Genomic DNA, 15,106 nt, shown 5'->3' on the forward strand with positions numbered 1-15,106 from the left:
GCCCCTTATTCAAGTCTCGGAGTCAGCATTTAAGGGAACACTCATCTACCCCCCTAAAGTCGAGAGGAGTGAATTCCATCTTGTGTAGTTATGTTCTTAGCTCCCCACTCGGTCTCGTCCCCAAAATGGTAGGAATATTGAGTCGGCAACTCGGACCACTCTCACCCATACAGATCAAAGGACGAGCCCTCATGAGCAGGAGTCCATAACTCACTCAGGATTGAGAATGAGTTGTCTGGTCATCCTAAAAAACAGCAATCTATTAGTTAACGGTGTTACATCTAAAGATTGGCTATTTCGTAGTCCGGTCTTATACAAACTCATTGTATAGGATACCCCCACTCGCATGACTCCACACGAACGACCTGGATCGAGTCGTCTGTAACCTTCACAGAGTGGGCCGTATCCATAGTGTTGCCAGGATAAGGTACCCAGCCTTATCCATGTACTATAGACCCTTTAGGTTATTCACGGGACATTATCCACTTGTATATCAGGGTATATCAAATATATACCTCGTATATCAGGGGTATATCAAATATATACCCAGTATATCAAATATATACGCAGTACATATACTGTCCCGGTTACACTAAAATAACCTCGGATGTTTAGTTTATTGGATTTTGGACAATGCAATGTTATGAATTCAACAACAAATTTATTGAATAAAACTTTATTGAATATACAATTGTTTTTACACAAAATAAAAACTACGAGTTTAGGGCAACACACCCAACAATTTCATGTTCTATCATATAGTCTTGGAATCTTAAGTCAATGTACTCACCACCACGATCTGATTGAAGTGTTTCAATGGACTTACCTAATAAATTTTCAACTTCAGTCTTATACTCTTTGAACTTTTCAAGAGCTTCAAACTTATATCGCATTAGGTAAAGATACTCAAATCTTGAATAATCATCCATGAAAGAGATGAAATATTCGTACCCACCTCGAGCTTGAACATTAATCGGACCACAAAGGTCTGAATGTACCAGTTCTAAAGGTTCTTTGGCTCTATAACCCTTTGCTATAAATGACCTTTTAGTCATTCTACCTTCAAGGCATTATTCACTTACTGGTAAATAGTTATCACCAACTCACTTAGGAGACCGCTCTTAACCAGTTTCTCAATCTTGTTGAGATTAATATGACCAAGCTTGAGGTGCCAAAGATAGGCATTTTTTTAAGAGAAATTCTTTGTCTTTTCGACTGTGTTGTTGCAGTTTTAAACAATTCAATGTTTAGAATTGTTTTAGTTAAAGTTGGTCTAAGTACGTACAAGTTATTTTCTAATTTTGTTTAACAGATTTCAACACCTTCTCTTATAATAAACGCTTCATTAAAAAGAAAAGAGATTGACATGGATGTTCAAGTAAGCAAGCAACATAAATTAAATTCCTCTTCAATAGATATTATTTGATGTAATTTTATTTTAATTATTAATTATTTATTAATATTAAATAAACTGTTATAATAAAAAATTATTACTATCCAATATTGTAATAAATTAAATTAAAATTTATTGTTGTTGTAATTAAAAAAAATTACCACAATAATATATTTATAATTAACTAAAAAGAGAAAGTTGTATACTAGTAATTGTTATATATTTGATTCTGATTCCAGACAGTTTTAGTAAACAACATCAAAGGAATAACATTATCATTTTGATTGATTTCATTTCGATTTATTACCGATTATAGGTGAGTAAACGAGACCTAAGATTAAACAATTTTAATTTAAAAAATAAGAAACTAAAAAGCAAGATTAGTTTGAAAAGTCATTTTCTTCAAAAGACACCCCATCCAAACAACATGCACCCGCTGTTGACTGCTGAGCATTGGATTCTCTCTCTTTTTCTTAATTACTTTAATCTTGAAATTTTTTATTTTTTTATTTTTAACAAAATACTTATCGATAAAATCTCAACTAAACATAATAGTAGAAAGAGTACCCTGCTGCGTTTGGACTTCAAACGGTTTAGCTTCAACCTTCCCAAAAGATAATAGTGGCGTTCAAAGATTTCCTCGAGCCAGAAGAAGATTGGCTCTCGAGTGCAAAAGCAAAAGGGAGCTTGACTGTAAAACCCACTTGTCGAGCAGCGACGAAAGTCGGCCAATTATTTATGATTATTCAAAGGAAGAAGAAGAGTATTTCATTGCTGCAAATATGGATTATTTGAAAAATAATACATGTATTTCATTGGACGATATTTCTTTCTCTTCAAAAAAATAAAAATAAATAATCATTGGATATTCTAGACTCTTTTATAATTAGTATCTTAAGTCTTCCCTCCACTTTTTTTGTTACTAAAAATTGGCAACATGTGAAACAATTTGGATTACTTTTACTAATTTTCTTGAGTAAGAGTTCTTTTTTCCGTAAGGTAAATTGATATTATTACAATTTCAAAATCCTATAATTTTTAATTTTCTACAAAATTATATTTTCATTTGAAAGCGATTCAAATTTAGTGATGAATTTTGTTTGTAACTTAAAGCAAAACCCGAACTTTTGTCGTAAATTATCTGATATAAGTTTTAAAATTTTAGTTAATAAACTAAACTAGGATTATTTTTAAAATCAAAATTAAACAAACTTAAAATTTTAGCTACCCGACTAAATAAAAATAGACGGGACTTTTACTGAAGATGTCTCACAATAATCGAGAAAGATATATCTCTCTCGACTATTTTAAGAAACTGTTCGGCTACATTTTAATTTTTTTAAATAACATAACTCCCAACTATTTTTAGAGATAGTTGGAAGAAATTAATATTTCCGATAGTTTGAAATAATAGTCCGCTAAAATTGATTTTACTCGACTATTTTAACAGTTAACCCGTCTATATTGTTCTTGAAAAACTGTCGGTCTATATATTGTTCTTAAATTTTGTTTTTAAATGTTACAACTCCCGACAATTTTTAGAAATAGTCGGGAGAAGTTTAATCTTTTCCACAGTTTTCAATAATGGTAGGGAACCCGACTATTTTAATAAATCATTACCCTATATAGTTTTTAATTTTTTTTTAATATTACAAGTCCCGACTATTTGAAAAATAGTGCAGAGAAGTTAAATATTCCCGACAATTGTAAACAAGAGTCCGGAAAAGTGGACTTTAAATTAGTTTTTTTAAATAATATAATTTCCGACTCTTTTATAATAAACTGTCACTGTCGGGTCAGGTCGGGATGATTGTTTTAAATTTTATTTTAAATAATACAAGTGAGATATGTTTGTGAATTATTAAAGCACTGAAGATGAGCCCCATAGACCACACATTTTATACGGAGCAATGGGAATAGTTGGCAGATGAAAGCTCTGTCCATGGCGGTTTCTTCTTCTTCTTCTTCAACTGGAAAATACAAATACGACGTTTTTTTGAGCTTCAGAGGAGAAGACACACGTGGCGGCTTCACAGACCATCTCTACGCAGCCTTAAAACGGAACGGAATAATCTTCACTTTCAGAGACGAGAATGAGATCCAACAAGGAGCCGACATTTCTTCCGACCTGTCGGCCGCAATCGAAGCGTCAAGAATTGCGGTGGTCGTCGTGTCGGAAAACTACGCTTCTTCCAGGTGTTGACATTGGGTGAATTACTACGTGTTTAATTTTCTTCATCATCATCTTTATTTATCTTAGAAATTTTAGATGGGTAAGTTGAAATTTGAATTTGAATTCCATTTTAATTGTGGTAAAGATCCGACGTTGAAAAGCGAGAGAATCTAACAATGGTTTGTAATAGACATGAATTACTTCTCTCATTATCAATTGATTTTAGGATAGATCCCGATGAATATTATCAAAGTCCAAAACGCTCAAACGAGCAATCGATCCAAAAATGGAATCCGACCAAAAGAGCCACAATATGAGATGGAACTCTGAACATTGATAACCAGAACCTGATCTAGGATTAGTTAACAAATATTATCTACGATGTTTGTATTTAAGATAATTATTAGTTTGTTGTATTTTTCAGGTGGTGCCTCGGGGAGCTCCTCGAAATCTTCGAGTGCAGGAAGAGGTTGGGAATGACCGTTTTGCCCATCTTCTACAAGGTGGATCCTTCCGATGTTCGCAACCAGAGAGGGAGTTTTGCGGAAGCTTTTGCCAAACATGGAGAAAGATTTGGAGAAGAAGACTTCAGGCTCACAAAATGGAGGCAAGCCCTCACACAGCTCGCCAACCTCAAAGCTTGGCTTTCCCAACATTGGTAACCAAACAATTATCAATATTTTCATCTTCTTCATGTGCCTTTTTATATAGTAAATGTTGGAAATTTCATTTGGTTGCAACTTTTGAGGATTAGTCTCGAGTTTATATTCTTTCAAGTGTTTTTATTTTGTGTCTAATTATAGTGTTTTTCTTTGGTTGATAAGAAATGGAGAGATGAAAATTTATAATTCTTCCCCCAAATTTGTAAGTTGAGCATAAATTTCGACTTTGTGGCTTTGGCTTTGGCCCGATCAAGTACTTGTTAGGTTTACTTGGTCGGTACAACAAAGTCTTTATTAGATTTACTTGGTTCACCTTGGTTTGTAGAGTTCTAACGCAACCAAATTCTTACGAAGTTTACTGAATCACACGACCAAATTTTTCTCAAATTTATTTGATCGACTTGCATTGTAGAGTCCTAGCACAAGCAAAAGTCTTTCTCACATTTGTTTGAATTAGTCTAATTATACCATTTTTTGATTTAGTCTAACTATAGACTTTGGTTGATGTTGATGTGACTGATGATAAATTCTACGTTTAGTTGGATTGACATAAATTTATAGACGACTCTAAATTTATGATGAGTTGGCTTAAATTTTGACCATTTCTTTTTCTCTTCTATCAATTTAATATCCACTCACAAAACGGGTACAATTGAAAATGTTTAGAAAGGAATAGACTAAGTTGCAGAAACTAATTAAAACTAGATTTTTTAAAGCAATATGGACTACGGATTAGGGTTTTGCAGTTTATTCCAATTGTTTGATCATTGTAAATTTTTCTTCTTTTCTCATTATTGTTTTTCTTTTGGGGTTCTACGTTTTCAAGAAAATTTGTATTTTTATTTTTTCCTATTTTTTCCTAATTTCCTTCTATTAGGTGATAGACATTATTAAAATTTTCTAAGAACACGAGAACTAAATTATTGCAAAAATAAGTTATGAAGATGAAATTATTGCTAAAGTCAATGCATGGAGAATGCTGCTAGTCAAAAAATAAATAAAACAAATAAAATATTAACAAATTGACTGTTTAAAAAAAAATTAAAATAAAAAACTATTATCCCAAAAAATCTAAAATAAAGCAAGTTGTGTCACCCTACACAACCCATTAAAAGATTGAAATTTTTAAATGCGTGCCATATTTTTCTAAAATATATTTTACAAATATACTATTCTTTCTTAATATAAATGTAAATATAGTATATTCTTTTAAAAAGTTATTAATTATTGATTTAACTTTGATAATTATGTTGTTAAATCTCAAATTATTATCAACCATTAACATAAATCAATTGCTAACACTATTAAAGTTAATTAAATATTGATAAACTATAATTAGTGAATAATTTATATAGATTAACTATTAATCACTTACCTCTAACTTTTACTATTCGTTTGATTTTTATATTTTATCCAAATCATAACAAATTTGATGTTATTTCTAACCCATTTATATCTTGCATTAATTAGAAAGAAAAAAACCACTTTCTAAATCATTTTTAGACCTTCAACTAACTATCAATTGTTGTTTCTTACATGTATTATCTTGGGTAATTAGGTCACATGAATCAGAAATCATAGAAGAAATCTCTGCATCAATATGGAAAAGAATCAAACCGACCTTGACACTCACTCGAGAAGACCAACTTCTTGGAATCAATTCAAAACTAGACAAACTTTCTTCACTTTTGAACAGAAACTCAAACTCAGATGATGATGATGGTGTGTTTTGGGTAGGAATCCATGGAATGGGTGGCATCGGTAAGACGACAATAGCTCGGGTTTTTTACGAGCAAATCCGCGACGAATTCGACGCTCATTGCTTCCTCTCCGATGTTCGAGAGAAGTTCGAGACGTCGGGGCTTACATATCTACACAGCAAACTCCTGTCAAGATTAACGTTTTCAATGAAGAACAATGACATATGGGATGCTGAAGAAGGCATTGCCATGATAAGCAGAGCAATTTTTCAAAAAAAGACACTTCTTGTATTGGATGACGTGGATCATTCAGACCAAATCAAGGGGCTGATTCCAAGCAATGATTTTTTTGGTTATGGCAGTAGAATCATCATCACAACAAGAAATGCAGATCTGCTTTCCAATGAATTGGGAGTTAAAAGAATTCTTGAAATAGAAGAACTCAAATACGAGGAGGCCCTTCAACACCTTAGTTTGAGTGTTTTCATGAAAACATGTCCGGAAGAAGGTTTCTTGGAACATTGCAAAAGCATCATCAAGCTTGTCGGAGGGCACCCTCTTGGGCTAAAATTATTAGGAACATGTCTAAGGAACAAAGATTTGGGTGTGTGGGATTGTGTAATAGAAGAACTCCAAGAAGGTGGGAATATTGATAACCAAATTTTCAAGTGTCTGAAAGTAAGTTATGATGGGTTGGATGAGAGGGAGAAGGATATTTTCCTTGATGTGGCATGCTTCTTCAAGGGAAAAAGGAGAGATTTTGTAGAAGAAATTCTTGATGGATGTGGTTTCTATGCCAGAAGAAGGATTGAACTTCTCATTCAAAAATCTCTCATAACTCTATCTTATGACAATAAATTGCAGATGCATGATTTATTGCAAGAAATGGGTCGGAAAATTGTTCGTGAAAAACCTACCCAACAAGATCGATTGTGGTGTCACAAGGATATTAAATGTGTGGTAAGATGTATTTGAGTGTTCTATTTTTCATTTTGGTTAGAACTTGGCGTTTATATCGACTTTGCTAATGTTGGCTAACAAATTTCTTTGTTTTGTAATCTACTTTTTAAAACGCTACCCAAAAAGAATAGTTTCTAGAAAAATATAGGAATTGTCATAACGCTTCAGGCAGGCCTAGGATTCGGACCACGATTTTGAATCCAAATTCTGAATTCTGGTCCAAATCCTAGGACTGTGGCGTTATAGAATGGTAAGAGTGGAACCTCTACTAGTACGATGCGGTTTGAAGACAAACCAAGTGGATGTTGGTGGGCATATGACGTCCGAGTAGAAAAAATGGGTACATAAATGAACCGAAACCACGTTTGAATGAAAGAGATCTTAAGATATTGAAGCATGGTTAAGAAAGACAAAAAAAAATTATAGTCACTACCTATATAAACAAGGTACACCTAGATTTCTTAGGCACCATGTGAGTGGACAAAAGATGCTGAAATGACTCATATTGATCTGTAGAGATAGTCTTCGCTCTTCTAAATAGTTCAGATAAAGACAGTTGTGCAACCAGGTCGTAGGGGATGTTGGGAAATGTCGGGGCAATTAGGTGTTGAATCCGGATTCCAAATCCTTAGAGTCGATGGACCTGAGACGTTATACATTATCATGGCTAGCTTTTTTCTTGGTTCTTTTTTAATTATATAGTTATAAAACTCAATTGTGTGTTGAACATAATATCTTGCCATTCAGGTTACAGAAGCATTGGTCCAAAGCATATATTTCAAGTCCCCAAGAAACACTGTTGAGGTTCCAATTTTGTTTTCAAGAATGCAACAACTTAGGCTGCTCAACTTTCACAATGTGAGACTGCAAAATCACTTGGAATATTGCATTCCAACTGAGTTGAGATATTTGAAGTGGAAAAGATACCCCTTGGAGTTTCTAAGATTGAGTTCTGAAGAATATAAGCTTATCACGCTTCACATGTGCCATAGCAATTTGAAGCAATTTTGGCCAGTAGAAAAGGTAACAATCTGAATCTAATTGAGTTATATGGTGTTTGAAGTAAATATACTTTCATTTTACATACATAATAAAGAATGAGTCATTGAATTTATGGAGTGATTTGGAAATTTAAAACTTGTATAAGGATAATGAGGCAAATTCTCATAAACATGACCTTATTTAGCCTTATTTCGTCACCCGAGATCCAAGTTTGCACCGACAAAGATCTCTTTCTTCCTCGCGGCCGGACCGGCTTGGAAGCAAGTTACTTGTCGCCTATCTCACCCCTCGGCCTTATCTTTTTCTTTTTTCTTTTTCGTCAGTCTAGAATTAACAAATCTCTAAAGGAAGATAGGTTTAGCTTTCCAACTTTAGACGATCTAAACGCAACTCCTGACCTATTTGTCGAGGAGTTATTTAGAGTATGGTTGGCACAATATTGCCGCCACTTTTACATAGTTAGATATGTCCGTGAAAAATTAAAAAAACAAGGTTAAAATATATGTTTTAGTCTTTGATGTTCAAGTGTTTTCTCAATTTAGTTCCTATTGTTTAAAAAGTTTCAATTTTTCCTCTTATGTTTAACAATTTTCAATTAAACAATTTGCATTGGTCAATCTTAAGATTGGCTTACACTAAACTCACGTGTGGCATGATGCTTAGTGAGTTGGCAGAAATTTAAAGAGGAACTAGATCACCTCTTAGATATATAAATGTTTTCGGTTCTTCTAGTATATATTCAAGTGTTGTTCTTTGATTAATTTCTATTGATCTTTGCATGTGGCAGCATTTGGAGAAGTTGAAGTACATCAAACTCAACCATTCTCAGAAGTTATCCAAAACTCCTGACTTTGCAAAAATTCCAAATCTCAAAAGATTAGAACTTGAAGGCTGCACGAGTTTAGTCAACATTCATCCATCAATTTTCTCCGCAGAAAAACTAATTTTTCTAAGTTTGAGGGATTGCACCAATCTCACCAATCTTCCATCTCATATTAACATCAAGGTTCTTGAAGTTTTGATTCTCTCTGGTTGTTCAAAACTCAACAAGGTCCCAGAATTTTCAGGCAACACAAATAGATTACTGCAACTCCATTTCGATGCCACCTCCATAGCAAACCTTCCTTCATCAGTAGCAAGCTTGAATCGCCTAACAGTGCTGAGCTTAAAGAACTGCAAAAAGCTAGTCAACATTTGTAGTGTCATTGACAAGATGACGTCTCTCGAGAGCTTAAATCTTTCTGGATGCTCAAAGCTCGGAAACCGAAAACGAAAGATCGACGACAATGTCGGATGCTTGGCGGAGCTCGACGTGAGAGGTGCTCCAAGAAGAAGAGACGACGAGGGTAAAGTCGGAGTTAATATCTTCAAACAGTTGTTTCTTTGGTTGTGTAAGGCTCCAGAAAGTGGCATTTTTGGGGTCCCTTCGCTGGCTGGTTTGTACTCTCTTACGAAACTAAATTTGAAGGATTGCAACTTAGAAACAATCCCACAAGGGATTGAATGTTTGGTGTCTTTGACAGAGCTTAGGTTGTGTGGCAACAACTTCTCTCATCTTCCAACAAGCATTTCTCGACTTCATAACTTGAGAAGATTGAATATAAATGGATGCAAGAAGCTTCTGTGCTTCCCAGAGTTGCCTCCAAGGATTCGATGGCTGATGTCAAAGGGTTGCATTTCACTGAAAAACATTCCAAACATTTCAAAAGTGGACCATTCATATTTCATGAGGGAAGTGAATCTTCTGAATTGCTACCAATTGGCTGACAACATAGGGCTTCATAGATTGATCACTTATTGGATGGAGAAGATGCTTTTCCGGAAAGGAACATTCAACATCATGATCCCGGGGAGCCAGATCCCGGATTGGTTTACAATGACAGAAATGGGATCTTCGATATGCGTCGAGTGGGATCCCGACGCGGCGAATGCCAACTTGATTCGCTTTGCTTTGTGCGTCGTCTGTGGTCCGACGAACCAAGGCGACATTATCGATACTCCCTTCGCCATTATCGCATCTGTGACGGGAAGAGGTGCTGATGACCCATGTTTGAACAATGGAGATCTTATTGTTAATGCATTCAATGTTTCGGGGATGAGGAAGTTGGACCATATTTGGTTGTTCGTTTTGCCTCGAACCAAGTCTCTGGCAAGGAAGATTAGCACATGTAAAGAGATTAAGTTTCAATTCTTGGTCCAAGTTAACTATAGTCGATCTGCTTCTTCGCCAAGTATCGCGCTGAAAAAGTGTGGAGTTCATTTGATAAATATGGAAGAAGAGAAGGAAGCCATGAAGCGATATGCCTCTTATATCATCTTGAAGAACAAGATGAGGTCATTGCTAAATGTAAATTGAGTGAAATTCACAGTAGGAACTTCTCATTCCTCTCTTTTATATATGTTAGTAGTACCGTAATTGACTTGTCGACCATGATCTCCCTTTATCGACAGAATAATGCTCCAAATAATTTCCAATATGATGTTGTATTTGTTAGCTTTATGAACTTCAATCGTGTAAAATGTTTTGATCATAACAAATTTTATTTACTAATGATTTTAGTGTTTCAAAGTACAACATATAGTTCAGAAAGACGAATCTAACACCTTTTGAATCATTCGAATCAAAGTTTAAACGAAAAATTTATAGCCAAAACAAGTTTGGGGAGGAAGAACACATGTAACAGGTGATGTGGACAATCCAACCAATTAGAAGCCGACACGTGGCAAATGATATTGCAATTTGCTAACATGGCAAGATAACGTGGTAGTGACAGTAGTGATGTGTCAGTAATATGGCATCAACGATTTTGCTGATATAGTGGATGATGTGGACGAATCATGTGATGACTCATTCAAAAAAATTCTTAATCAATAATTTCCATAATTTTCTCAAATCCACCATTCTCTCTCAATCTTTACAAATTCTCTCGATCTCCACCAATTCCTCTAAATCTCCATAATTCTATTTGTTCATTTTTCCTTATCTTTCCTCTTAATCTCTACCACTCATCCTTTATTAAAATTCTATAAAAAACCACCAACCTCATTCTCCTACACACCAATTATCAAAGCAAATATATTTTCTCCCTTCAAATTATTTTACTCTTAAATTTTCATTCTCTCCCCACAAAAAGTTGTCCTGAGATATACATTATAGTTTTTTTTAGATAAGAAGATATACATTATAGTTTATTTTTACATACAATTTGAGTTTTTCTCATGAGTGCTCCTATTATTTTATAAATGACTTTTCATTTGACATTTTTGCTAGGCACTTGGCAACTCACTCGTGGGGCATGATACCCAAAAATTACTTCAAGAGTAGCTTTCTTCAGCTTCAGCCACTCGAATTTTATATTAAGGCATAGGTGCACCTTGAATTTTGGAAAAAACACAACTGGTGAACTGGTAAAAAAGATCATGAGTTTCACTTTAGCCTAGGATAAAAAAATGGTCAATCGATCGATTTGGTTCTCACCCGTAAGAGAGTTGACGCAGTAAAATATCCAAAAAAGAGTCTTGGAGAGTGGGGTAGAAATCTCAAATTACTAAAAAGATTCCTAGTGTCATTTCTCTCCCTACTCCTTCCCCCTTCTGGTATTACAATACGATCCTACACCATTCTCTCATCAAAATTCAGCTTGCGGTTATATGGTGTGTCCATAGGTAGTTGGGTTTGTAAGGTGAATACAAATAAAGTCCCACATTGACTAAGGAAGGAGGTGATCCTGGATATATAAGATATGACAATTATCTTCATTGGCACAAGGCCTTTTGGGTGAAACCAACCAGGCTGCCCCCGAGCTTCAATATATACGGTATTGATTTATCTTAATGTTGCAACCTATAAATTTGTTAGGTCCATTCTCGTTTCCAGTGGGACTCTTTCTTGGTTATAAACTCTTATGGTTGAATGGAAGACTTTTGTTCTAACTAGTAAAAGTCTCCTACAAAACAAAAGGAGAGAAAAAGACATAATTCTAGTCAAGTGCTCGAGTTTTACTTCAGCTCATTGATATATAATTAGAAAGAAGTTATTTGAAGCAAAAAGAAATGTGTATAAATTCAGGAAGCTATCTATCTACTGCTAGCAAGAATTTCACATACATGTCAGATAATCAGTCCCAAGTTCTAATCTTCTCGAGACAATTCTGCATTTGCAAATTGACATCATCCGAGAGACGAAATCCAACCATAAGCTTATATTGCTCAAACTTCAATTCTTCGAACCTCAAGGCAGTGTTCTTGCAAGCCCTGGTATTTCCTGTAAAATAAAATGGAGCTAACGTTCAATTCTATTGCCAACTCTTATGAGGAAAAATCAGTGCAACTGCAAACTTTCGACTGTCAAGTGGGGAAAAAATTAATTTGAAAGCCAAACTTTATCAGAAAAAGAATTGGTATATGATAATATAGCAAAAGAGAACTAATAAGTAATTATTATGCTGGAGAATATTTGAAACTTCGATTGAGGATCAACTGAAAAATAACACACTTTGCAACACACAAAACAAGTTTCTTATTTCTTGTTTCCAATCCCAATTTTTTCCAAAACATAAATAAAAAGATTGTTTTATCATACTTTAATTCATGGATATTGGGTCATGCAATTCATTTTTCTTTATTAAAAATGAAAAAACTGAAACAATAAATAGAAACGTTACCAAATTAGCCCTAAGTTTCTTGTTTCTTGTTCTCGTTCCCTATTTGACCATCGAGTGTTGGGGGCCACGTAATTCTATTTTTCTTTATTAAAAATGAGGAAACAGATAAAAGAAACACTAACTTTATCAAACGTCCCAAAATTTCAAGTTTGTTGATGTCATTTACTAACTATACTAGAACAACATCATATGACTAAATTGGAAGAATCAATAACATGTTTTTTTGGTAAGAAAATAGTCCATAACACAAAGAAAAACGATGATCCTAAAGAAAGACTCACCATTTAGGTCCAGTAGATTAAACAGAACAGGACAATTGCCGATAGTCCTCACCATAGTAATTGCAGCCCAGACCTTTTGGTAGTCCTCTTTGGAAGTTCTAATGATACATAACTTTGTGATCGGATTTACATACCTAACTAAATAAACACCAAAAATTCAAAAAGAAACATTAAAGCCCAGATGATAAACATTTTGTTTTTTCTTTTCCGTTTTTAAAAATTAAGCTTGTAGTTCAACATTACACCTATATGAGGAAGCAAGCATAATTCTCAAAAACAGAAAACTAAATTCCATTTAAGAAAAAAAAACATTAGGAAGATGCAGATTATCTACCTTGAAAAGATCCGAGTGTGGAAGCAAAACCACACTCCCCAAAGTTGAGAAGAATACTATCCTTGATTGCTTTCGAAATATTGTATTGGGTAATGATAATAGAATCATCTGTTGCAAAGTCTTTTTCGGGATCTAAGATAACTTCAAGTATCAAGTATCGGTTTCTATACCTCACCATTACTCTAATCAAGATCACCTGGTATCACACAAATCACAAATAAAATTTGACATTTGCTACAACCATACTAAAATTCAGATCTTATAAGCATAAGAACCGAGATGAAGCGAAGCTCCGATGAAAGTTAGAGAATAGTGAGAGGAAGAAAAAGGGGATCATCCCAAGGGCGTCGAAAACGAACAAGTGAGAGGCCGTGAGACTGCCGATGATGACGTCACTCAGCGACGGCTTCCGCCGAGGGAGTGGCGGAACTGATTGGGGAGGAGGCTGCCGGTGCCGGTGCCGGCTGGGATGGAGGAAGAAGAGTAGTTTCGGCCTCGGACGCTGAACGAAAGAAGAATGAAAAGAGTTAGGGTTTGGCCTAGGCTTGGGCCTTCTTTTAATATTTTGTTTCGGGTAACCAGCGTAGCTAAATTAAATAGTTTGATTTGAGAAATAGCCAAAATAATTAAATATCAGAAAAATAGCTAAAGTACCGTTAGAGCTGAATTACGTGATTTTATTTAGACAAATTTATCCTCCCATCAAAATAGGTAAATTTATCTTACCATTACCTCTATAAATTCGAGACGAAACTACCCTTCAATAAATCTGTAGTGAACCTAAATTGTAGGAAAGAAGATAGTGAATGGAAATTATAGAGTTAAAAAATTTTAAATAACATATAAATTTCCAAATTTCCAAATTTGTAAGATAAATCTGTTGAATACTTTGAAATTAAAAAAAAAAGATCGAATCAAAGTGTAAAATAGATTAAAAAAACGTAAAATCAAATTAGAAAAGTGGAAAAATAAAGATTGAAGCTGTAAAGTACTGTCTTTAAAATTATAGATGGAGTAGTTGAAGATTAATATCATATTAGGATCCATTTCGGAAGGCAACTCAAATGACTCCTTCCCACTTTTGCCCTTAACTCATTCTTCCCACACCTGCTCTTACTCTTCCTTCCTAAAATCAAATAAAATTTGATTCAATCAAGTCTCAAGCCCTTCAAGCCTCGTGCGCCTCAAGCTTTCGGCGTCCCTCTTCGGCGTACATAATCTTCGGCATCCCTCTTCCCACTCTTGCCAAAACCTAAATAACCTCCTTCGGGTAAGCTTTCGGTGTCCCTCTTGGGGTACACAATCTCCTAGCTTCGTGATCTCTAATTCCTCTAGTTGAAATCAAAATCCCTTGATTTCAATGGGTGGATAGCTTTAGGCAAAATCTCTTGAAATCAAAAATTGAAATTCTAGGTGATTGTGTGATTTCAAATTGAAATTGGGTACAAAATCCCAATTTTAGATTCTGGCATTCCTTCGGCAAAATCTCTTTAAGCTTTCGGGTACAAAATCCCTTGAAATCAAAAATTGAAATCATCCATCGGCGTTACTTCTCAAATCCTCCTTCTAAAATCTTCCAAATTTCGACGTTCCTCCTTCGTAAGTAGTCGACTGTTTTTTTTTTTAATCAACTTTTTTGTAATACTCCAAACCTCATTGTTTTTGTTATCCAACAAGGGTATTCATCGATCGATTTTGATGTTGTTTAAATAAATGAGGTTTAAATAATTGACTGTTTGTTAGCAACCTCCAATATTCAAGGGATTTTATTCGACACAACTTGCTTAGTTTAGATTATATTCAAAATATAGTTTAGATTAAATAATAAATAATAAAAATATTGTTAAAATTAGATTGTCAGGTAGTTTAGTTTGCAAAAAAAAATTAAATAAATTTTCAATCTTAAATCTCATCATAAATTTCAAATTTCAATAAAT

At 34.4% G+C, this 15,106-nt stretch overlaps 2 protein-coding genes across 6 annotated transcripts; one reads left to right on the plus strand and one right to left on the minus strand.

The window, feature by feature from the left end:
* Nucleotides 1-3,265: 3,265 nt before the first annotated feature.
* LOC111012132 (TMV resistance protein N) lies at nucleotides 3,266-10,394 on the plus strand. Of its 3 annotated transcripts, XM_022286185.2 has the most exons (6): nucleotides 3,266-3,589; nucleotides 3,991-4,224; nucleotides 5,787-6,888; nucleotides 7,636-7,911; nucleotides 8,678-9,326; nucleotides 9,414-10,394. In XM_022286185.2, the coding sequence occupies exons 1-6, from the start codon at nucleotides 3,321-3,323 to the stop codon at nucleotides 10,244-10,246; spliced, it is 3,363 nt and encodes a 1,120-aa protein (XP_022141877.2). In that variant the 5' UTR covers nucleotides 3,266-3,320; the 3' UTR covers nucleotides 10,247-10,394. The 3 variants fall into 3 exon arrangements, with proteins under 3 accessions (XP_022141877.2, XP_022141876.2, XP_087976252.1); XM_022286184.2 differs by having other exon boundaries at nucleotides 3,267-3,589; nucleotides 8,678-10,394; XM_088120126.1 differs by having other exon boundaries at nucleotides 3,345-3,602; nucleotides 8,678-10,394.
* A 647-nt stretch (nucleotides 10,395-11,041) lies between these two features.
* EMB1687 (ribonuclease P family protein / Rpp14 family protein) lies at nucleotides 11,042-13,713 on the minus strand. Of its 3 annotated transcripts, none has more exons than XM_088120127.1 (4): nucleotides 13,170-13,713; nucleotides 12,836-12,973; nucleotides 11,998-12,154; nucleotides 11,042-11,837 (listed from the first exon to the last, which is right to left on the minus strand). In XM_088120127.1, exons 1-3 carry the CDS (start codon nucleotides 13,345-13,347, stop codon nucleotides 12,009-12,011), a joined length of 462 nt encoding a protein of 153 aa, XP_087976253.1. In that variant the 5' UTR covers nucleotides 13,348-13,713; the 3' UTR covers nucleotides 11,042-11,837; nucleotides 11,998-12,008. The 3 variants fall into 3 exon arrangements, with proteins under 3 accessions (XP_087976253.1, XP_022141762.1, XP_022141763.1); XM_022286070.2 differs by lacking the exon at nucleotides 11,042-11,837 and having other exon boundaries at nucleotides 11,869-12,154; nucleotides 13,170-13,365; nucleotides 13,529-13,711; XM_022286071.2 differs by lacking the exon at nucleotides 11,042-11,837 and having other exon boundaries at nucleotides 11,869-12,154; nucleotides 13,170-13,712.
* Nucleotides 13,714-15,106: the final 1,393 nt, after the last annotated feature.

Source organism: Momordica charantia, assembly GCF_013281855.1.
Source record: "Momordica charantia cultivar OHB3-1 chromosome 11 unlocalized genomic scaffold, Mcharantia_2.0 BLBB01000011.1, whole genome shotgun sequence".
NCBI lineage: Eukaryota > Viridiplantae > Streptophyta > Magnoliopsida > Cucurbitales > Cucurbitaceae > Momordica > Momordica charantia.